This window comes from Lottia gigantea (genome assembly GCF_000327385.1).
Source record: "Lottia gigantea unplaced genomic scaffold LOTGIsca_83, whole genome shotgun sequence".
Lineage (NCBI taxonomy): Eukaryota > Metazoa > Mollusca > Gastropoda > Lottiidae > Lottia > Lottia gigantea.
The window spans coordinates 193,289-219,784 of NW_008710756.1; the positions used below are offsets into that span (position 1 = coordinate 193,289).

General features: G+C 31.7%; 1 protein-coding gene across 1 annotated transcript; it reads right to left on the minus strand.

Moving 5' to 3' along the window:
* Window positions 1-1,198: 1,198 nt before the first annotated feature.
* Window positions 1,199-18,686, minus strand: LOTGIDRAFT_133162 (hypothetical protein; the record flags this gene model as incomplete). Its single annotated transcript, XM_009067516.1, has 19 exons — window positions 1,199-1,362; window positions 1,710-1,877; window positions 2,079-2,184; window positions 2,685-2,847; window positions 3,149-3,205; window positions 3,321-3,407; window positions 3,686-3,792; window positions 4,012-4,165; window positions 4,340-4,465; window positions 4,785-4,918; window positions 5,285-5,405; window positions 5,985-6,065; window positions 6,484-6,557; window positions 6,983-7,091; window positions 7,969-8,020; window positions 8,709-8,848; window positions 9,112-9,149; window positions 9,369-9,459; window positions 18,607-18,686. Coding segments are annotated over 19 exons (2,052 nt in total), but the record flags the coding sequence as incomplete, so codon positions are not given.
* Between the last annotated feature and the right edge of the window lie 7,810 nt (window positions 18,687-26,496).

The following is a 26,496-nucleotide window of genomic DNA, read 5'->3' on the forward strand; positions in this document are numbered from 1 at the left end:
AAATAGGTTTAAATATTATTCAGGGCCATAGACTAGATTGGAAGCTTGTAAAATATTAAATCAAATGAACTGAACTTTTAGAAAACAAACAATAAGTGATCAAAGTATTGATTGATAAGCAAATTATAGCTTGATAAGCGTTTTCAAGCAGACCGTGTTTCAAATGACCTATCAATTTGTTTTAAGATAACCAGTTAAAAAGACAGTTGGATTCAGGACAAAAACTCTCAAAATTGGAAAGTGTCCAAACTTAAACTTGATGTTCAATTTTTCATTATGTGCACCATTACCAGGTTTTGACAAAATCGTTACGAATGAAAATTCTACTAGAGGAACAGACAGTAGTGACAACAATGTAAATCTAACGAGAGAGATGTTGGTGTCAGCTATAATAGATATATTACAGATGAACAAAATAGTTATAAGCCCATACTTTATTTAAATGTTAACCAAATTGTGATAATATAAATGTTTTGGAACTTAACAATGTGATTAATATAGGTGATAATGCTAGATTCCAAGAAATCCCAATAGTTTAGTGATGACCAAAGTATAATAACAATTTTTATTATTATCATTATCATGCGTAAAATCAAAAAAAAAACTAAATACCACTACTGGTGACTAAATACCAAACAAAAAACAAATAAACCATAAAAACATGCACATAATAAATCAGCAATATTTCCAGACAAAATATTTTTTATATTTAAATTTTTGAAGTTCTGATACTTTAAAAGTATCAACTCAACTCCTAAAATTAACTCTGTTTAATCCACAGTTTCGAAAATAAATTTAGGATAAAGAAGAACATATGAATACATGGTATAATTCAAGAAAGGATATCTATTTCTGAAACTTATTATGATTATGCACTAAAGACCCATAGCCTCAAACCCACAGGAAATTCAGTATATGACAACCACATTGTGTATGTATTAATGAGCACCATATTTGCCAACTTGCCACCTTCTTGACAATTCCCAAATATTCATCTATGAAGAGCTCAAAACATCCAAGAACATTAATAAGTTATTGTTGAATCCCTGAATTGGAACATAAAACTTCAGGATACGATAATTGTTTTTTTTTTGTTCATCGTGTTCATTACTATTGTTTTGGAAGCAGTTCATCTATGCTATGCAATTGTGAGTGTCAAGAAAGTAGTTTGAAGACATTTTCTACATATTCCCAAATGTTAGTTAACCACTCTATTTTCAATGAAAAGAATAATTTCAAGACATACCTTGTATTTCTTGGTACCAAAATGTTTAAACCATCCAAAACTTATTTTACCAACGAACACAATCATAGCCATAAATAAGGCAACACAAGAGAACACAAATACTGGCTCAGTGAAACCTAAAATTTAATTAACAAATCATTATGATAAATCATTCAGGTTACCAATGAATGGCTCATACATGGGTTAAAGTAGTAACACTGTTATAATATTTTTCTACTATACTTATTGAAATTGATAAAACAGAATACCCATGTTACAAATCATATCTCTTATACTTTTAACATGTTCCAGCAAATTTTTGGAATCAAAATAGTCCTTGCACGAACTAATAACAATTTTGGATTAACTATATTGCGGCCAAAAGCATAATTAATAAACAGATTTTAAAAGGTTTCATGGGCTTTCTATTTGCATCTGAGACAATCATATGAGGAAAAAATAACAGAAAATAAAGTTGATTTACCTGCTCGTAACCCAGTGAAGAATACTACTGTGAATTGTAATAATATTACAGACATAATAACAAAATTAACAGCTGAAGCATGTATATGTTTATTAATACGTGATTCTTTATACGCAAAATATATATTATATCTATCTACCATATGTTTAAATATCATATACACCAAACCTACAAAACAAATTTTATTGGTTATAAGGTTTAAAAAAAACATGGTCAGTGATTTCGACTGTTAACATTTCTAGTTTTAAATTTGTGAACATGCAGCTTTTCTTAAAAGTTTTGAGAAACCAGCTTAGATCACTGTCAGATTTCAAACCATTTCCAATGTTTCAAACACTTTGCAAAAACAATCTTAAGAAGATTACTTACCGAATGGTACTATAAGTGGACACAATATACTATAGCATACAATAATAGTAAATACACATAACATCCAGGCATATTGACAACCATATTGAAAATCCCACAGGACAGACTGAAATAATAATCAGAAAAAAATTAATCAACATAATGAGGTCTTTAAGGACACTCAGCTCATTAATATTTTGCTACAATAGCTTACAGGAACCTTGAAATCTTGAAATTCACAAACTGCAATCTCTACAAAGGAAGGGGTGACAGGGGCAATTTTTCTTCCTTCCAAGTGGATTTGATGAAAAAATTTCAAGAAGGCAGTTGCGATTGGAACTGAGTAGTTTTAAAAACCCAAATTCATTTTCTATGAGTTTTAGGTTAAGTTTTTAAGAGGTTTGATTACTGAGGATTGTTCTATAATCACATCATAATCACTGTGGTTAGAAGTTTGTTTATTGAATTTGACTTTTATTAATATCATTAACAAGTAGTTTTTAATCAATTTCCTACTGTTATAAGTGATTTGATTACTGAGTTGTATCATTTAATCACATCATTAACTAATTAATAGTTTTAAATAACTCACTATCAACTCACACAAACAAGAAAGTAATAAGTTACCTTTTTCACTGCACTCCTCTCTGCAGCTGATCTTGTAAACAATAGACGTAAAGAATAAGTAAATAACTCAGAAAATCGGATTAATTCTAGAGCACTACCAATAAATGCTGATGTTATAACATAATTCACAAAGAAAGCACCATTACCAGCCAGAAATATGCACCTATAATGAAAAAAAAACTTGATGCATTTTTAATTATTCCACATAAGAGGCAAGGAAGACAAAAAGAATCTATACTATATAAGGATAACAAATTAACTAGTAGTCCTACTTCAAGCAAAGTGGCATAGATCTTTAATTAATGTATTTTCTGAACACATTTATAAATGGATTGGCTGAATTAATAACTAAAGATAGCTTGCCAAGTAATAAATTATATTTGGATCCATTTAATCTTATAGCATAACAAGTTTTCTCAAAAAAGCTACTAAAAAATGTAGTTCGAATAAAAAACAATACTTACTGCCATCTTAAACCTTTTCCTTTATCTAATATAAACCATTCAAATAATGTTTTAGCACTGAAAAAAAATAACAAAAAGAGAAATTAAACATTTGAAAATCAGTGCTGACCTGCCATGCTTAGGATCAGAATCTTGTAGCTTTAACAGTTAGACACTAAATAATAAAACTCACCTAGTTAATCCTAAAGATGGTAATATAAGAACCATAAATATGAGAAATATGAATGTTTTCCTCATCACAGCATGATGTTCTGCAGTTCTGAAAATATCAAATTATAATCAATAAAGATTTTAAATTTTCATGGTAAAGTATTCAAGAGTGCAATAAAGAAAAAAATTCTTAACCATCTTTCTATACATATTTTACATTTTTCTTACAATTCTATTGGAAGGTCCTGTATCATTTTGCTACACACAGCGTTTCCATATTTTTACTTATTCAAACTACTAATAAAACTTAGTATTGAAATCATTCTAAACAGCAAGAAAGTAAGGCAAGGTAAAATACTAGAAACTAGTATACTAAAATAAACTCACTTTGTCCAATGACCAATATACTGATCAGAATAATAGACTATATTTGGTAAAATAGCAGAAAAAGTCCAGAGTAATAAAGTAGGTAGAAACTGTACTAATAACGGACTCTGAAATAACAAAAGCAGGGGAACCTGAGATAAGAATGATACCAATATCATCCATACATTCAAAACATGATAAAAGATAGCTTGCTAGGCAAGGTAACATATACCTGAAAAATTTCTCATAATAAACATCTTCATACTGCATTTGTAGTTAAAAAAAACTGTGAATGTGGGTGATGATGTGAGTAGAAAACAAGATCAAATATTAAACAAATATCTTACATGTAAGTCTTCTAATTTTTTCTTATAATCAAATGAGTCCATAACATTGATTAACATAACAGGAGTAGTAAGGAAAAATAACAATAGAAATAGTGCACCATTAATAACTATTGCTGAAACCCACCATTTCCAGGCTGGTCTAGCTAAATTCTCCCTGTAATAAATATCAAACAGAATAATAATTCTCAGTTTTAGATTCATTAAACCGCTTGGCATTAACTTAATATAGCCCATACATTCAAATTCGATACGTCGATAACAGCATAGGAGACGGAGATGCTGTATCTTTTGCAAATCACTTAAAGCATTATAATTAAAAGTTTCTTACCAGTAAATATTATCAGGAGCAGCAGCAAATTTTACTTGCCAGTCTTGTACAGCTAGACTAGAATAATGGGCTGATGTTTGAGGATTGTGTGTGCCTTTACAGTTAGCTCTAAAATCTCTTCTTACTCTGTATATAATAAAAATAGTGTTATTTCAAAAGAGACCAGAAACAACTGTGGCAAAACTTTTCAGTATCTAGTGAAAGACAGCAACAATAAACCCCTTTTCATGCGCATACCTTGTTACACAAAGGGCCTTGACATATTTATTATGATGTCAGCCCATTACTGACAAAGGGAAATCATCACGACATGGTCATGGCTATGGCTATGTGAGAATTGAAACGAGGACCTCAAGGTGACCCATAAGCACTAGATCACTTACTAACGCAAGTGATGATAACACAATAGAAACAAAAATCAAATACAAAGTCTTTTGACACTTACTTTTCTGCCATAGATTCTGATTGAAATGTTAAAAAAGCTATTCCAACAGGATCTTGATAAGCATGAACTTTTTCCTGTTCACATTGAGTTATTAGTTGTTTTTCTTCATAGGTATAATAATCTATAGCATCAACCTTAAAACAATAGATTAATGGTATAAGAAAGTAAATTACATTTTAAATTATCAATAAAAACTGTCTGATCATTTTTGCTTTTCAAACATCCATCTTATTTTTCTGAAAACTAGTTTTTCAAGGGAAATAATGGTGGTAATATTTTCAGTAATTTGAGGTAGGACTAGCACATCTGATTCCTCTCCGCTTCAACAAAACAGAAACAAGTTAAGTTGTCAATTCCCAACCATGCCATATTCAAATTTATCCCATATTTTGAGGTCATAGCCATACCCAATTAAAATGATATTGTTTACTGGTTATGCCTTGATTCAAAGGAAGAAATTGGCCATTGTGTTCTTAGATTTAGATGTACTTCTTACTTACCCTTTTACAACCACAACATGTACAACAACACTGTCCACAAGGATAAGGTGTCATATTAGGTCTATCACCACTGTTAGCTAATTCATTTTCTGAGTACATCTTGGCTTCTGATGCTCTTTCTCTATAAAATAATATAAATCAATTCATATTACTATCTATAACTTTATCTATTTCCCCTTTGGTTGAAAAATTTCAGACTAATTAATATTAGAACGCTTGGACTTTGTGATGCAAACAAAAGATGCATTCAGTGTCTAATGTTCACGTCATCAAATAGATTAATGTTCAAGATGGCTGTCATTAGACCCTAACTGAAGCGGTTATATCAAAAATAAAAGCTAATAAAAAAAAGAACGAAACTTTGGTTTAAGTTTAATTAGACAGATGTGACTGCTAGAATACAATAGAATTGGTTTTAATAATAAATATTGGTTACAAGTTGGTGACAAGGTTTAATGCCATTGAAATGCCAATAAATATTCTGTATATCAACATGTCATCAAGCCTTGATCTAACAAACCAATATCATTATCACTACAGACTAATAACATCTTCATGTTCAACCTATTAAACATCATTTAATCTATTGATTATTTGATGTTGATTCAATTCAATGATATAACTACAATATGCAAGTTTGTTGGATGTCAGATCTTCTAAAATGCAAGACAGTAGAATATTGATAAATCTGATAAATTACCTCTTTTTATCTAGATTAACTAGTTTAGTTATATTATAGGCAAATTGAACATCTGTAACAACCACTTCTGGATAAGCATCACTGTAATAGATCATTAAGTTATACAAGTATAAGTAAATCATATGATATTTGATCTAAAGTTTAAAGGAATTGTAAATAAGTTTTGTAAATTGAGTGTATCAGGGATCGTCATAGCATCAATTTGCACCATTCCAATTGTCAATCAGACGTCTATGGTTCCTGCTATTCCAAAAAAACTATGTGTTTGATGATGTCACTAATCGCAAAATATGCTTTATCATAGAAATACCTTTGAAATTAGTGATGTAATCAAACGCTTAATTTTAGTGGAATTGCAGGAACCATAGACATCTGAATTTTGACCTATAAGAATTTTATTTTGTCTTTCTTAACATTTAATTCAAATATTTTCTCCAAAATATTTATTATCCAAACAAAAAAAATAACGGTTTACTTGCCTTTAAAAGTCCAAACTTACCGAAAATGTTCTTTAACTTGACTTTGGTAACATTTATTTTTAGGAATATTGGACACACACAATGTTCTTGAAACCTGGAAATGAAAACAAGTCAATTTTTATTGAACAAGTAGAAAAAACCACTTCATTCTATTAATTATATAGCCACTAGATGGAAGAGAATAGAGAGAGGTTTTCTATCTATGAGATGTAAGTGAATCAGAGAACATTTAGTTTCTAATTGCACCATTTCTTTTCCTGTCATGCATCAGTGGCATTCTTAATTTCAGAAAAAACTTGACTACATGAAGACCTTAACAAAGACATCATAAACTGACCAGTTTTTCTACAATTCATAAATCACAGATGGCAGATTGGAAAATGGAATGGTGCAGAATCACAGAAAGCAGATGTGAAACAAAAGATGTGGGAAGGGAAAATGGAATGGAGAAACTATAGTTGACTACAGTTGGTTATACAGTTATGGTTCTGTTAAAATGATAAAACATAATTCATTTACCTGTTCATCTTCTTCAAATTCCAAATTCACATGAAAATGTCTCACAATAAACACCATTATTAACAAATATATAACAGAGAATATAGCATGAACCCATAGTAATGGTGAGCTGAAAATATAAAACAGAGATTATAGCATGAACTCATATAATGGTGAGCTGAAAATATATAATGGGAGAATAGCATGAACCCATAGTAATGGTGAGCTGAAATTAAATAACTGAGAATATAGCATGAACTCATATAACGGTGAGCTGAAAATATATGACAGGAGATTATAGCATGAACCCATAGTAATGGTGAGCTGAAATTATATAACAGTGGAATATAGCATGAACTCATAGGAATGATGAGCTGAAATTATGTAACAGAGAATACAGCACGAACCCATAGTAATGGTAAGCTGAAAATATATAACAGAGAATGTAGTATGAACTCATATAATGGTGAGCTGCAAATATATAACGGGAGATTATAGCAAGAACCCCTAGTAATGGTGAGCTGAAATTAAATAACTGCGAATATAGCATGAACTCATATAACGGTGAGCTGAAAATATAACAGGAGAATATAGCATGAACCCATAGTAATGGTGAGATGAAATTAAATAACTGAGAATATAGCATGAACTCATATAATGGTGAGCTGCAAATATATAACAGGAGAATATAGCATGATATAGAATGATGCACTGAATATGAACCTTTAGTATTGGTGTGATGCAAATATACAACATAAAATATAGCATGAACCCATACAATCTGTGATATATCAAGCTGAATTACTATTTTATAGATAATATTATTGTATTAAAATCAAAATATTGAGAAAAAAATCAATATCTATTGTCTAGACAACAAGTAAAACTAATAGTTACTCATCGATATCATCCTCTAACTAAAAGATCTATTCTGTTTTAATTAAATTTCCATCAACAAACTCACTAAGATCAACAGACATAAGAAATAAATTTCAATTAGAACTTACTTAGAAGGCACATTGCCTATTGTTGTATGACTGAATTCAGTAGCATTTCCCACTAGAATAAGATAATATAATTATAAGGGTTGATTCTAGAATGTGTATAATAGATGATAATTGCATGGTTTGAACTCAATAAATATTATGTATGTTGTTGGCAATTACATTATTTAGAATATAGTTGTATCAGTTTTATAGTATTGTTTCATGACATGCCTGCCAATTCAGTTTTCTTTTTTAGATATTGCCAAGTCAGATATTCTAGTCTTTAATGCTATGATGACCTTATTCAACCAGACAATGTCGTATTAATCAATCTGGAGTTGCTATTAGTCATAGCTAACAATTATAACAAATTAACAGAGAGATGAGTCAACAAATCCCTGTGAATTGCTTATACCACAGACTAGAGCCAGTAATATCTTATGACTTGGCAGAGCACAATATACACCCAGGACATCCTTTTATATTTACATTGAGAATTTTCCAGTAATTTGATTAAGGGTTTTGCAATCCTGTGCTGACATCAAAAATACATTTTCATATCATGTATCCATAATTGATGCCAACTTATTCGAGATATTTTGACATCAATCAATCATGTGGTATATGACCATTCTTAGTCTTGAATATCTTTGGAACCTTAAAGATATTTCATTTTTTTATTGAAAACTCCCGAGGAATTTCATAATAAACAAATGTGATCCTTTTCCTCCAAGTCATAATAAATATCGAAATCAACTTACAGATGTCTCCTTGGAAGTTAACAGGCAATATAACACATATAGACAGCAGACAAATTATAGCTACATATATAATCAAATATCTCTGAAAGGACATATACTGTATAGCATCACGGCCACATTTATGTAGAATATCTGAATCTCTGCAAAAGATAAAAAATACTTCCTTGTGATCAATTATCACAATATTATCACAATAACCCCTAATACATTCATCAAACATAAATTTTCAAACCCAAAATGGCTTTATTTGTATCTTTTTCAGTTTAGTTTCAGAGTAGTAAAATCTTTGCCATTATCTCAAGAAGACATTTTTGAAGCAGTAATTCATGGTAACACAATGTAATAAGGAAAATATAAAGTACTGAAGAGTTTCAAATTTCATGCATATTAAAGGGAAACTTACTTCACTCTGAAGAAAGCTGGAATCCAGGATAATAAATGCTGAAATTAATTTCAAGATTGAAGGCAATCAGAAAATTTGCTGCTTCTTTTGTATATATATGATTGGATACATTTTTGGAATTTCATTTACCATCTAGAAACACTATATGTGAGTTTTGTTAATGTAAATACAAGACTTAATAAATTTAAAATTCTTTTCAAATTAAATAAAGTATATTATATAAATTATGATGGTGATATATAAAATGTATACCATACCTTATCTTGTTTATGTAAAGATGTATCAAATGATTCCTGAGATCCATGTAAATCTCTCTTATCATGATCACCATAAAATAATGAGGTCCATCTACAATTAAATAGCTATGATAGTAAGCACATTTACATAGGCTAATGTTAACCAAACAATTTTGAAGAAATTTGATTTGATTATTTAGTAAGCCTATTAGCAATGAATGGTTTAGAATTTATCCTGGTATGATTATTTCAAGTTCAGATTAACACCTCTTCTTTATAAAATGATGAAAAATTAAACATGGTACTTCGATAGAATAGTGTATAGTGATCTTTCTTATTTCAAAAATAAGGCACTACATGTCTAAGCTGAATGTATGAAGACCCAGTGAACCTATCGTCCTTTTCAAAAAGTTACCACATAATGGTGGCTAATGCCTAATCTAGATTAAAATTTTTTATAAAATGCCAAAATCCCAAAAGATATATAAAATAACACTTTAACTCTAAATTACAATGAAATACTATAGTTCGAGATATGCAATTTTCAATTCAGCATCCATAAGAGCTTGCATGCTTATTCAGAGAGAAAGGGCACTCCTAAATTTTAACATATATATATAAAGGACCTCTAACACTAATAATTCCTTCATGACTTCCATGACAGATTGTAGAAAATATTTGTTATGGCAGGTATGTATCAGGTCACATAAACCTCCCTCTCTAATCTATTCCACCTTTCTATATGCTTTTACAGTAGAAGTGATTTTCTAACTTCTCTAAATACTATTTTCCAGAAGATGTTTGGGTTCTATGGAGGACGGTGTCTTAGTTATAAACCAGAAGAATATGCAAAGTGCACTCAATATGATAAAGATGACAATGACCCAGAATAAATCGATGATGATAAAAGCAATTTAATCAATGGATGTAACTGTACTTATAACCAAGCTAAAATTAATATTTTGGACAAGAAGTATACCATGTACAGCATTGATTTACCAGCTTTTCATTTCTAGCAGACAACCTCAATTTTTTGATGCATTAACCAGAGCTGATTTAACTAAAAGATCAATCTAGTATCATCATTATCACTTTTCTATCATAATCTTGTCTGACTTGTTATTGATTTACACCTATTCCTGAATAGTTCACAACTCTCTTTTATTCAAAGAGAGATTTGGGCAGTATGGCATATATTGAACATTCTTTGGAAATAAGAGTATAAAAAATTTGAAGCAAGTTTGTCTAAAAGTCAAGAGTATAAGAAAAAATAAACATTATTGCAGATAATGAATTTTGTGACGCTGACTGTCGGGAATGTCACGTGGTTTGTCATTCCAGAAGTTCACAGTCAGCGAATTGGAAACATCGTCAGTAAACAAATCAAAGAACTGGTCTTCGTCACACGTCTATACGCCAGTACACACGTCAGACGCGTCAAATAAATGAAAACACGTCAAACGCGTCAAAGAACTGTTATCCCTCACAAGTCAGTCCGTCAGTAAAGAAAAGTTAATCAAACTCTCTTAAAATACCACATTTTAGACAGACTCAATCGCAAAGTGGCCTCAGGTGTTCCAGAAAGTGTAAACATGCCTTAAAACGCTTAGGTCGAGTTTTAAACACACCTCATTAGGTAAAAACTTCAATCCGTCAGTAAACACGTCAAAGAACTGGTCTTCGTCACACGTCAATACGTCAGTACACACGTCAGACGCGTCAAAGAGATGAAAACACGTCAGACGCGTCAAAGAACTGTTATTCCTCACAAGTCAGTCCGTCAGTAAAGAAAAGTTAATCAAACTATGTGAACTCTCTTAAAATACCACACTTTTGACAGAGTCAATCGCAAAGTGGCCTCAGGTGTTCCAGAATGTGTAAGTATGCCTTAAAACGTTTAGGTCGAGTTTTAAACACACTCCAGTAGGTTAAGACTCAAACCGTCAGTAAACACGTCAAAGAACTGGTCTTCTCAAAGAACTGGTCTTCGTCACACGTCAATACCTCAGTACACACGTCAGACGCGTCAAAGAGATGAAAACACGTCAGACGCCTCAAAGAACTGTTATTCCTCACAAGTTGGTCCTTCAGTAAAGTAAAGTTAATCAAACTATGTGAACTCTCTTAAAATACCACATTTTTGACAGACTCAATCGCAAAGTGGCCTCCATCCTTCACAAAAGTTGTTGGTACGACTTTCATTATTTAAGGTGGCCAGATGTACATTCCATTGCTCGGGAGGAAAAAGAGCTGGTCGCCTCCTCATTCTTATTGGGGGAAGAGGACCTCCTGGAACATTTACAGGGGGCTGTATAGCACGAAATCCATCAGACACATATGTATTATCAACATAGTCCAACAAATCTGTCAGTTCATCGGGAACATTACTTCTTAGATAGAGCATTCAATCTTTCACACGATCAACAGGTAAAAAAAAGCCAATGCGTCAATCATACCACAAATACTCAAACTAAACGTATAAAAGCATGCTTAAACCTTCTGGAACACCTGGGGCCACTTTCCGGTTAAGCTTGTCAAAAAGGCAGTATTTTAAGAGAGCATAGTTGATTAACTTTTCTTTACTGACGGACTGACTTCCGAGGAATAACAGCTCTCTGACGTGTTTTCATTTCTTTGACGCGTCTGGCGTTTGAACTGACGTATTGACGTGTGACGAAGACTAGTTCTTTGACGTGTTTACTGACGAAAGGGAGTTTTTACCTACTGAGGTGTGATTAAATGTATAAAAGCATGGTTAAACTTTCTGGAACAACTGTGGCCACTTTGCGATTGAGTCTGTCAAAAATGTAGTATATTAAGAGAGTTCACATAGTTTGATTAACTTTTCTTTACTGACGGACTGACTTGTGAGGAATAACAGTTCTTTGACGCGTCTGGCGTGTGAACTGACGTATTGACGTGTGATGAAGACTAGTTCTTTGACGTGTTTACTGACGAAAGGGAGTTTTTACCTACTGAGGTGTGATTAAATGTATAAAAGCATGGTTAAACTTTCTGGAACAACTGTGGCCACTTTGCGATTGAGTCTGTCAAAAATGTAGTATATTAAGAGAGTTCACATAGTTTGATTAACTTTTCTTTACTGACGGACTGACTTGTAAGGAATAACAGTTCTTTGACGCGTCTGACGTGTTTCCATCTCTTTGACGCGTCTGACGTGTGTACTGACGTATTGACGTGTGACGAAGACCAGTTCTTTGACGTGTTTACTGACGGTTTTGAATCTTAACCTACTGGAGTGTGTTTAAAACTCGACCTACATGTTTAAAGGCATGTTTACACTTTTTGGAACACCCGAGGCCACTTTGCGATTGAGTCTTGTCAAAAATGTGGTATTTTAAGAGAGTTCACATAGTTTGATTAACTTTTCTTTACTGACGGACTGACTTGTGAGGAATAACAGTTCTTTGACGCGTTTGACGTGTTTCTATCTCTTTGACGCATCTGACGTGTGTACTGACGTATTGACGTGTGACGAAGACCAGTTCTTTGACGTGTTTACTGACGGTATTGAGTCTTAACCTACTGGAGTGTGCTTAAAACTCGACCTAAACGTTTTAAGGCATGTTTACACTTTTTGAAACACCTGAGGCCACTTTGCGATTGAGTCTGTCAAAAACGTGGTATTTTAAGAGAGTTCACATAGTTTGGTTAACTTTTCTTTACTGACGGACTAACTTGTGAGGAATAACAGTTCTTTGACGCGTCTAGCTGTTGTGTGAACTGACGTATTGACGTGAGACGAAAACCAGTTCTTTGACGTATTTACTGACGTACAGATGTTTTTACCTATTGAGAGGTGTTTAAAACTCGACCTAAACGTTTTAAGGCATGGTTACACTTTCCGGAACACCTGAGGCCACTTTGCGATTGTGTCTGCCAACAATTAAGGCAGTTGTTTTGAGAGAGTTCACATAGTTATTTTATTTTTTATTTATTGACGGACTTGGGTTTTTTACCTACTGAAGTGTGTTTAAACTCGACCTAAATGCTTTAGGGGACGATTACACTTTCCGGAACACCTGAGGCCACTTTGCGATTGAGTCTGCCAACAATTAAGGCAGTTGTTTTGAGAGAGTTCACATAGTTATCTTATTTTTCATGTACCGACGGATTGATTTGTGAGGAATAACAGTTCTTTGACGCGTTTTCATATCTTTAGCATGCTTACTCTTTCTGGAACACCTTATCCCAGTTTGCGATTGAGTCTTTCAACCAGGCAGTTGTTTTAAACCTTTTTCTCTTTATAAGTAATAATTCTTAATTTGTACGCGGCACTAATTGAATTGAAACGACTGTAAAGAATGGCGATTTGTTTTGCAAATTTCTTGAAATTTCGTTTTTTGATGTAGTAGTTTTTATAAACATAAGTTATAAGTTTGTAAGGTAGCATCGACGTATTGACGTGTCTGGCGTGTTTACTGACGTGTTTGATGTATATACTGAGGGTCTGACGTTTTTACTGACGTACTGACGTGTGACGGAGACCTTACTCGAAATATTAGTGAATCTAGAGAATTTGGGATTTGGTGTATCCTGTTGTTTTGGTTTCGGTTTTTCCTGTCGTTGGTATAGCTGCTAGGTACGTATCAGTTGGTTGTCCGTTTGTTGGGTACGGGCACTTGGTTGTCCTTTGTTACTTCTGATTAGTAATAATTTCGCTGGATCTTTGGGTGTTCCTTGGTGGAACGTCACTTGGGAATCAACAGTGGTTTGATTGTGTTGTGCTTACAAGAGTGTTAAGCCTCTTAATTTTAACTTATGTGACTATGTGAGTTTACATATTGTTGTTACTTTCATTTCAGTATGCCAAAAAGAACACATACTAGGGATGTTTCAGGGGAAGATGTGGGCCTGATTCCAACAACAGCTGAAGACCGTCTTACTAACATCTTAATAGACAAATTGATTAAAAGGCGTCTAGTGTTGCCTTCAGCTTCTGTTGCAAATGCTAATACAACAGTTTCAGGTCCATCTTCTAGTATGTTGAATAGCCCATTACCTTCAGTTGCTGCTACTAACCTCTATTACAGATTCCACCAACGTGCAAGTATGTTCAGCTACAACCTTTGTAACTGCTTCCATTACCAGCGATTCCGTGCCAACCACAGCTACAACTGCATGTCCAAGTGTATTGTCCTTTGATGCGACACAACTGTTCCCATTAGCAGGTATCCCTTTATCTGCTCCTACTGTTCTTTCTTCAGCTGCCAATTTAAATGATTTAGTTCATATCTCCATTCACATTGCAGAAAAAATGAAACAAGATATTTGGAGTAATCATTTTATTGATATGTCTGCTCTGCTGCCAGGTACTTCAAAAAGTCACCTGTCCATTGACCTTTTAGATACAGACGACTCTGTCATAAAGCTGTCTTCCACTCCTCAAAAAGCAAAGCAAATACCTTATTCAGTCTGGCGCAAGGCCTTTGATATTTCTATGGATGTTTATGTTCAAAAATTCCCTATGGAAATTTCAAAACTCTTGGCCTATTCATCTTTAATAGCAGATATGGCACAAAATTATGGCAATAATGCCATGTCTGATTCTCGCTTGACTATTACCAAGTCATTACACGTCCAATTATTACATGCCATTCCTCTTGTCATACCCTTGTTTACTGACCAAATTTTGTTAAAAGCACTGTTCACTTTAGCCTTTGCTGGGTTTTTCCGATTAGGCGAATAAGTTGTCAAAACATGAGCGTCCGCATCAGAAGTGGTACAATTTAATAACGTTGAGTTTATTTTTAACTCCATTCTTTCTGAAATGGAGATTTCAATGTATCATTATAAACACAAATCTAACTTGCATGAACCTGTTAAACTTTTAATTCCTTTAATTCATGTTCTTCTTCATTGGAAGATTGTGCGCCATGTGCAGTAAAATATTACTTAATTTCTGTCCCTCCCTTTTAGGCCTTGAGTCCAGTCGTTACAAATTACATTCTTTTGGAATTGGCGCAGCTACGTCTGCTTTTTTACAAGGCATTCCTGAAGACACTATACGACGGTTGGGCAGATGGAAAAGTAGTGCTTTCTTATCGTACATTCGACTTCCTAGAATTAGTGCTGGAATTAGCCTCCATTGAGTTTGTCTGACTTTCCTGGGTTATCGACCTTGGTCGAAAGGGACTTTGCTGATTGACAGTGTAGACTGATATTAGTTGTTTCCCTTCAGCCTGGGTCTTTCACCTTGGTTTTTTAGTTTAACTTAGTATGGTTTATCCGTCCTTACTTTTATTGTGTTATTTTTCCCAGTTTTATGTGAATTGTTCAAATCATTTCTTATTGTTTTATAATTGTGATAGTATTATAGTAGTTTATACTTTAGTGTGATAGTTGTTCAATGGTTGTTTTCAATTTCCACATGTTCTGTGCTCGATGTTGTTTTGACTTATATGTCTTCTAATTTATATTTTCTATATATACGTGCAGTAAATTGCTTACATTACTATGTCAATTTTAGATTATAAGTGTTAGCTTTTATTAATGGTATAGCAGCTCATTTGAGGGATTCTCTTGTGTGGGGCCAGTCATTTGAGTTCTTTGGAATCTCAAATGTGTTTGGCGGCATGTTTGTATATTAAGCCCCTACACAAGTGTTAGTTTAGGTACGTTGTTATTCTTTAACGTCAATTAAGTAATGAATTGACATTATTCCTTCAAATGAGTTGTATTATTTCAGGGGGGAAGGAGGGTGACACAAAAACATTTTTTTTTTATTAAATTCACATGGATCCTGTCTACCAGCTGGTCGCTGGCAAAAACTCTTTTCTGGATCATTCAAACCCATTCACATCTGGGTCAAAATAATTTGATTCCAACCAATGACCACCATTTGTTAGACTTAATCACTCAAATGACATTTTGTAAAGATTTCAACGCCTTAACTGACTGCACTTCAGCCAGTCCTCAAATATGTATGGTATAATCAACAAATTAAACACCCACACTGAATTGAGTTAATAATTTTGCAGTAGCTCTGATAAATATACATCAATATAAATAATGATGTCTCATCTATTTATTCATTTCATTGTGTAATGGAATTAACAATACACAAAGGAATTCTCTAACATGTAATTAGTGAATATCTCTAAAACGCTTTGATGCAAATATTTCACAATTTACAGAATTTATTTTTACAAAAAGCATTCAATATATGCCATGTTGCCACTTGTTGCCAGAATGTTGAATCTGTCTTAGGGTAGGGATGAGATGTAGGAATACAGAATTATGGTGTATTGAGACATATCCCAATGAAAGCAATGGCCAAATGTATCTAGGTAAAGGATTGTAAAGGGTGAGAGGAATAGAAATACCTAAATTACCTCGTTAATACCTACACCTAATTAATCTAATTAGTCATACTTACACATTATAATTATTACAATACAAATTGAGTAATCTGAACAATAGTTAGAAATATTATAATATATACAGGAGACATGACATGACATTCTAAATATTATACATATACTTAATATGTTAAATATAACACAGGCTGGCAATGTATGAAACATAATATTATAAACATGTAAGGTCTTATAAATCAGTTATCAGTACAGGTATGGTCAATTACTGGATTCAATATGAACACAATCAGTCCACAATATTTTTAGTATGTGCTTGTGTGTATGTTTTAAATTGTCTTTGTATGCAAAATTAAGTCTGTCCATCTAAATCTATAAACCTGTAAGCACTGGTCAAGGAACTCTCTTAAGGTGAGTTAATAATGTTCCCTAAATTATGGGTTCATGAATATATGCATGTTAGTGATATGTTTCAAACATTGCCGTTCCATTTCTCTATACTACAAGAACATAAGAGACCAAAAGGGTTTAAGGAAAAATAGAAACCTATAAAAAATCTTATTACCACTATTCTCTTAGCAAAACGAAATTAGAGACCTGGTAGCCCCTTAATCATAAATAGTTATAAGGTTTCAGCTTAGTAGATCATATACCATAGGAAAAGTTAACGGGCACAGGTTCAGTTGATATAGAGGTAAATAATGGGTGAGAAAGGTCCTTTATTAATTAACCATTTCTTTAATAATTAAATTAGACATAGAATCATATAGTTTACTGTCTTCAGACATCTAAGATTGAAATAACAACCCTAGCAATTTGTGACAAATTTTGAATATTTTTTCGAACATAATTTAATCTTTTATCCTTTTTGGTACAAACAATCTGATTCAAATGCAGATAAAGATGTTTTCTTGTGACATTTAAGATTAGATAAACTCTTCTTTTAATTGTTTTCAAGCAAATTTTGATCCAATCGAAAATTTAAATTATACATAAGTCACTATTCAATAAAAATTCCATTTTGTCTGCAAATCATTTATTGAACAGTGCATTTGATTGGTTGAATATCTTAAGCAGTAAAACATGTAGTTCATAACAGATTTGTCAGATCATGGATGAAAGTAGAGTGACCCACAGAAAAAACACAAAATATCAAGATCTGCAATTAAACTAGATAGGTTCAGATGTAAACATTAGCCTTTGTCCCTGTAAAGGACTGACTATTCAATAGAAAAATGGTTAATCAATAAGAAATAGTCTAAATACTAAAGCAAAAACAAAAGCAATAATAAAAAATAAAAACCATCGTACACATTATATTGGTTGCCTTGACTTACAGGAACACTGTTAAACATAGGAAAATTAAAATAAAAACAAAACAACTTAAAAAAAAACAATTAATAATGAAAAATAAATATTTGCCATAAATATATCGGAAACAAAATAGTGTGGCCTTATATCTTAAAAGAACAGAAAGGGGTTTTATCATAGATTAAAGGATTTATGAACCAAAACCTGTAATTGCCTGAACTTGACATTACTTAAGAGTTTAGTTATGGCACACCCCCAACTTTGAGCATGTATTAAGACTTCAGGGGTACCCAAAAAAAAAACAATTTCCACGGAATTCGATTCCTGTATTTTTACTTCACTTATGTTGAAAAAGTCAAAAGTGTTGGGTTTCAAGCTTATAAAATGTATGAACATGATTTGGCAAAAACAACAAGGCAAACCTTCTATAAAAAGAGGACAACAACTAAAATCTTCAAAAATATATAATTTGAATAATGTGTGACATTACAATGTTAAAGCCTAAATAGCTATGAAAGTGCATTTAACTAAGCTGAGGGGAAAAAAAGAAAAAAAAATTGTTTTGACAACAATAAACATATAAAATCTTAATATGAAAAACATGAACTTACTTTTCTTCTGCACGACTAACTAACGCTAATCTCCCATAATCCCATGCAAATTTTCTTAAAATTGTGAATAATATTAACAGTACCTAAAATATAAATGAGTTAGTTTTATATTATGGCATCATGTACAAATCATAAATTAGACACAAACATTTTAACATTAGAATATGAATGAAAGAGTTCTAGCAAAATATATTTTTTCAAATATTTTCTTATAAAATGCAACAATATCAAAAGATGCAATCTGCGCAGATGTGCATCTCATGGAAGAACCTAACAAAAACTGCAATGCCATTTCTTGACATATTCATGGCAAGTTTATGTCATAATTAGCCTTTTCAAAGTTGCTGATTTCAACAGTGGTTAAATTGCATTAAAGGGATTATAAAAGTGTTTTTTTATGTGTATCGGGGACAATTTGCACCATTCCAATTTTCACTCTGACGTCTGTGTTTCTTGCAATTCCACTAAAACTAACGCATTTTATGACGTCGCTAGAGGGAATCCGTCATAAAACGTGTTAGTTTTAGTACAATCCCTTTAATAGCATAATAGAGCAATGATAACAAAGTTTTCTGTTTCTTCAGAACATTTTCTAATAATACTTTGTCCTTCAGCATGTCCCTAGAACAAGGTCTTGAAACAATTTAACAATATTTTTAGTCTAATTTAACCATGTGTTTCTTGTTCTTAAATGTTCTACGATAAAGAATAGAATTTTAAAAGGTTACTTACAACAAATGCTATAGCATTGACTATTAAATTAAATGGTATACCAGCATATTTTGGAAACATAACAAATGTTTCAGAGTGGTTTTTGGAAATCTTAGTGCTGCAAATATCATCATTAAATGAAACGTTGTTCAAATAATGGGGAAATATTTCTTTAAACATGATGTCTGATGATTTATAATTTTATCGTCTGCTCTGTTTAAAATGGTATCTGGTTTTGTACTAACATTTCAATATTTACTACACCTCACTCTCTGTAATAGAAATAAAGAAGAAATAATTTCAATATGATCAAATATTGGTCTTGAATTGGTGTTCACATGTCACATTAATTCATATAAGAATAGTTAAAAGAGTATTAAAAAGCCTTTAGCCCATAATCATCTTGGATGGTAACTCTCTATAAAAAAAAAAAACAGGATAAGTCTCTTTTTTCAAAAAGAACACTTCATTTATAGCACATCTTCAAATGGCCTTTATTCTGTCAATTTTGATCTGAGAGGTATAATTTTTGTTGCAATGAAAGTTTAACATGTCCCCCGCCTATTTCAGTCAAAAACAGAAATTCAGAATTTATCAAACTTTTGAGAATAATCGACTTTCACCCTTATTTTCAAGAGGAAAAGATGGCAATGATAGAAAGTATTATAAGAACGCATGGGATTCCAGCCATCATTTATAATAAATGATAGATAAATTACAATAACAGAATCCTATTACCGGTTTAACCTCATATGATGTACTTTCTAAAACAACAGCATTATTTCCAATGAAGAATTGAGTATTCAATCGATGGATTTAGTGAAACTGAGAGCACTGATAACTGGAAAATCACCATTGATCCCAGTTGCTTATGTTCTAATTTCAAACAAAAATTTGATCTTGTTGTCAACCTGAGCTGTTAGAATATGTAAGTGGCAAGTTGATCACAGTTGCTTTCAGTAGGTCAGTAACTCAATATGAACATTCTTTTTTAAATCGTTGGTCAATTCCATTCATTCTATTCAAAACTAAATAGGAACAGTGTTCAAAAATGTCCAATTGGAAAAAAATAAATCAACAACCATGCAAGGTGCATCAAATTCCAAAAAATCTCACTAACAAACATTCCTTCACTTACATTAATATTGTGAAATAATTATCAATCCTATAAGCTTACTGGTAGTGATTTATTATCAAATCCTATGTTCTATAACTAAAAGATCTATGATTTATACAAAGAGTTGTTAAGAGATGACATTAACAAAGTCTGTAACATTAACACTTGATAAGTGAAGTATATTGATTATTGATAACAACAGCCAACAATGACATCTGTCTTCTGATGTTAAATACAACCTGTCTTCTGATATTAATCACATATCAATTATTTATAATATCACTGAAATCACACAATATTTTTAGGATTCCTTCCATTAGTATTTGTTATTTTTCACTATGCAGTATCCTCCCACTAACACACATGGTGAAAACTGTCCCCTTCAAGTGATTAATACAACCTGACTGTTAATTATTTACAATAATCACTAACATTTACTTCAAATCATACACATGTCCAAAACAGTCCCCAAACATATACATCAATAATTAATATATTAATAGATATTAATGGCATCATATTTCCACCATTCACAGTCTATTTCTAGTCATTTCAGAAATATTGTAATATATTAGTTAATGATTTTCTGTATTACATGAATTATTGAAATGCTGAGTTACATAGAACGTATTATGAAGATGTATAATACTATTTTTCATCTGGATGACGATACAGAGTTTCATTTTATGATAGGTCTTAAATGTGAACTTTTTATCAAAACATTTTTTTTTTTAACTTTATAGGTTCTTAACTTTACTGTGATTGGTTGAAACTGTTGCCATAGGAGAATACATATTTGCTTTTCACAAAAGGTTGATAATCTTGCTATTAAACATAACTATTAAGTATTCTTCAAAAAAGAAAATAAAAAAAAGCTTTGCACTGACAATCCTTGTATACCAAGGAACTTTATTGCAAACGCCACTATCTTTACGGTTATTGATACTTACAACTGTAACCTCAATCACTCTTAAGGTCATTAATTTAACAAATTGTAAAGTTAGGATTTTTTTAGTTGCCAACCTCAGTTAATAATAACTATCAGAGGCCAGGTATTGAGTCAGTAAGTTAAAGTACCATACTATTAAAGTAGTTATTTCTTGTTAGAAAGAAACAAGATTGATTTTTTTACATTGATAACAGTAATATGATGGTAGTGAATCTAAGTTTTTATAGAATAATGATTAGTTAGTGATAGAAAGTTAATGTAGATATTGATCTTTCAACACACTATACTTAACTAACACAACACCAATGTGTCTAAAACATCAAAACTCTGGGAGAAATGAAAACAAGATTGGGCAAGATTTCACAGCCAATGGTTTAAACTACCATTATCTTTATTTATCTTATTCACCTTTCATCACAACATATTAGCTTCAATCACAATCTATTTAAGACAAAAATGTCTTTTTATCCATTATCACAATTCAAAATGACATACCACTTTAAACCATCACAATTTAAAATAAACGAATAACCTTATAACATCACAATTTATTATAGAAATCATTTTCTACCATCACAATTTATTATAGAAATCATTTTCTACCATCACAATGTATTATAGAAATCATTTTCTACCATCACAATTTATTACAGAAATCATTTTCTACCATCACAATTTATTATAGAAATCATATTTTCTACCATCACCATTTATCACAGAAATCATTTTCTACCATCACAATTTATTACAGAAATCATTTTCTACCATCACAATTTATCACAGAAATCATTTTCTACCATCACAATTTATTACAGAAATCATTTTTACAGAAATCATTTTCTACCATCACAATTTATTATAGAAATCATTTTCTACCATCGATCACAATTTATTATAGAAATCATTTTCTACCACCACAATTTATTTTAGACAAACCAAACCTTCAACAATCACTATACATCAACTATCAAGATAAATTTTAGACAATTCACCTAAACCATCATGATATATTTAAGACAATTTACCTGAAACCATCACAAAATAAATGATTTATCTGCAACAAGTGAAATGTAATCATCAAAGTTCTTGAGTAAATCTGCACCAAACTGCTGAACATTTCGCTGGCAACTCAATCATTTAATGGATTAAAACAAATCACCATATAATCACCATTCATATAGAACAATCACAATTTATTTGATGCCAAAGTCTAATATTCCAGACAAAGTAATGATCAAATCCAAATGTTGACAGAAGAATTTCTAAGTTTACACAACAAATCAATAAATATTTGACCTCAATTAAATTATTCATAGGTTTCTAATCTACTTCTGACGAGAATGGAATACATCATCTTATATGTCAGAATTAGAATATCTATATTAATTTTTATCCCATTACCAAGGTCTGGCAAACACAATATCTTTGAAAATACATCTATAGTGGGCTATAAAAGATGCTTCCTTCCAAGTTGGAATTCAACTATTTGTAGGCAAATGTTGTTCTTTCAACATGTCTGTTACTACGCTTTATCAGCCTAAATCAGGTATATATTGACAATGGTTAAAAAAAACCTTGACCACAATTAATAGTCAAAGTATCTTTAGTAAAAAATAATAATTGTTAACAAATAACTTGACATTGAGAGTAAAAATATAATATTTTGACAATGAATAGAAACTGGAAAGAGAATAGAAAATGGCAGAACCAGGAAAATCATTGCAGTCCTTATTGATAAAGAAATATCATATTATGACAATAAATATTACAAGAACATCTTGACAATAATTAAGAATATATGCTTACTTAACAAGAGTACAGCATTCATTCCTGTCAAGTCTATACTAAGTTGTAATTATGTATAAATGCTTTGTAATTATAAATGGTTAATCAATTATTGATCCCTCTGATACTTGTGTTCAAATAAACCTTTGTTACACTAGCTACATATTTAGTGCATTGCATAACATGTTTCTGAAACCAATGACTAATCTTAACCTTTTCAATATAGCCCTCACTATTTTACTTAGATCTATTTTGTGCATTCATTAAATGAATCATTTTCATCTAATCGAAACTCAATATACATGTATGATCTTAAACCGAACACTTAGAATATTCCTCAGAAATCCTACAAAATTTCAAAAGAAATTCAGATATCCTGTTGTGGACTAAAGAAATCCTTTATTATGAATATATTTGTACATTAGGAAGTATTATAAAACCTTGACCTGAGAAAATGATTGACATATTGACACCATAAATATACTTAGCAAGTACCAGTAGATCAAATAAAGCATTTATGAAAATTGAAAGATTTGACAAAATCAGACCTGAATAGGTTAAAGTCACTATCAAATCCTGTTTCAACAAAGATTCCATATGGTACCGTTCTCACCAAAACATTGGACTCAAAGAATTATGCAAAGCTAGACCCTTAGTCCAGATACATTAAGCACAGAACACGCACAAATAAAAGCACATATCACATTAGTAAATTACCTTGAAATGAATAGACTAATATCAGTAAATAAACACATCCGAATCCAGTTCTAATGGAACTATATGGTGTGAATGCTGACTCAATAAAAAAAGACTGCAGGCTTATTTTAACTATAGTTCCAGTATAAAGAGAGGAATAGCAGGACAAGCCAGAAATGAAGCAAGTATTGATTCCTTCTCCACAGTGTTATACACAGATCTCCATTCCTATTACAGCCAGATGAATATTTTATCTTAAATTATTCTTTCTGTACAGGTTATTTAATGAAAGCTAAATCAACTATTATATCTGACCATAATTCAATATTTAATAATCATTCATTAGCTGATGACATTGAAATCATTTGAAGACAATATTAATTAATGTGTAAATTAAAATAATATACCAAGAACAAAGGATAAGATATGCGCACCAGTTTAGCAGTGGTAGTGTGAGCCTGTTTACAGTATATTGAAATAATCTTATATCTTTATATCATATCCCAAAGGTGTTAAACAGCGACTTCTAGTTTATCAAAATAATTAATTAAGTAGAAAGCCCAGCTCACCAAGTAGTAGATATACCTAGAGCAAAAGTTATATTCCATTATAGTATCCTACTTGGACATGCTACTCGAAATTGTCAACAATCACATCTTTGTGTCTAACTTTATGACAACTTTGATTTTCCCATTGTAAATTTTCCATTCAAGTACAGTAACATACCAGTACCTTTGTCACACCTCATCTGCAATGCAGTGGCTTGTTCAATTTATGAAGACTTTCTGGCCAGAAGTCGAGGTTCTTGAAATTGCATAGCAGGGTGACTTGACACATAGACTTCAAACTTCGTTTAGGAAATCTTATGGTCAATATAGAGAACTTGTGGACAAATATTACAAATCTGTCTCTTGCATCTTGGCTGATTTGTTTGGTCAGACATAAATTGATCTGATTGTATCCTCATGATTTTGAAATAATAAGTAGTGGCTGGTATTGTGCGTGAAGCAGACCATGCTTACTCTTTTTGAAACACTTGAATATGCTGTTTGTCTATTGAGGAGTCCACTACTATGCACCTTTTACTCTTGCTTTTGCCTTAATTTAGACGAGATAGTGATTAACAAAATTGTCTAGCTTACAGTTTTTTTTTTCATATTGACACACAGTAGGCCAACCTTAAGATCACCAGTTCTACTCCAGGGGCGTTTCAATCACTCAAAACTTTTTAATCGCTGGACGTGTAACAGCGTCAGTAACCACCATTGGTCAAATGATTGTTCTAACTTTGTAAGGGCTGAAATAGGTTTTGAACCAACTGCTTCAAACTATCATAGCTATCATAACTATTTTAAGGCTTATGTATCAGGAACTGGTATTCAGAAAAATACAATATCCTAGGCCTATAGTTTAATACTCAACGAAAAGTAAAAAGATGGCCATGTACCCCCTCCTTCAAATAACATTAAACACAGGATTTCAGCCCTATATTTTTAAACTAAGACCTCCCCTTAGAATTAAAAAAAATACTTATTGGGGGGTGGCCATCCCCTCAAAACCACAATTCTTCAATTGTAGAACTAACTCCAATTCTTTAGATCTATTCATAAACCAACTGTCAATATTATGTTTACATTCCCTAGTAGGAATACAGCCGAGGCTACATACGTTAAAATAACTTCTTTTATTCAATGAGTTATGCCTTATTTATTATTTTTGTGTGATTGTCAAATTATGCCATGCCATGCACATACATAGTCATACATAGGCCCAGACATAGTTGAGCTATTATGTAAGGCTATGTCAATCAATGGCAGCCGTCATTGACTTGCTTTGATTGGAACTTTAGCGGTAATCTTCTAAATCAGCGTATTTTCTAGCATTAAAAAATTAGCAATTTTGATAATTATAAACTTTTAGAAGATTTTGCTCTAAACCTAGATCTACATACCTTCTTCTGATGGTCTTTTTCTAACAAGTTTCTATTTCGTCTTTAGAATTCTACTTCCGATTCCACCTTGACACTAATGTTCATGGTGGTTATCTCCCTTGGACCACAATTCATGACTTTGAATATAAATTATATATTGAATATAATAATTATGATTTTGACCCAATGACCTGACTGAACTGAAAGAGCGTAGTTATCAGTAGTTAATTTCATGAAAAAGGCTAAGAAAGAGTCAATTTATACCTGTCTAAATTTATCAGATTACTTATCACATTTCTTTCTGCTACTCTGGCCTACTGATGAGTTTATTATTTAGCCCATAAAGAACTATTAAATTTTCTTTATTTTATATGGTGTGTTTGGAATGAGAACCATTGTTTCATTTAATTATTAAATTCATTCACCAGTTGATAAAAACAATGGCAATTCATTTATTGGAATATCATGTGACAATGTTCTCTTTGTTTACAGTGAGCTAGAATTTTTTCTATCATTTCACAAATTAGAATAAAATTTAAATTGCATGGTATGTGGTATAAGCTTATATATTCATTTCAAACATTTTTGTATGGACAAGAGACTTTTAAGGAAAGTCTTTAGGAAATTGCATTTTACACTTCTCATAATATAACTTTTTCTTAGGGTCTAATTAAATTGATTAATCCCCAGTGTAGCAGCTGA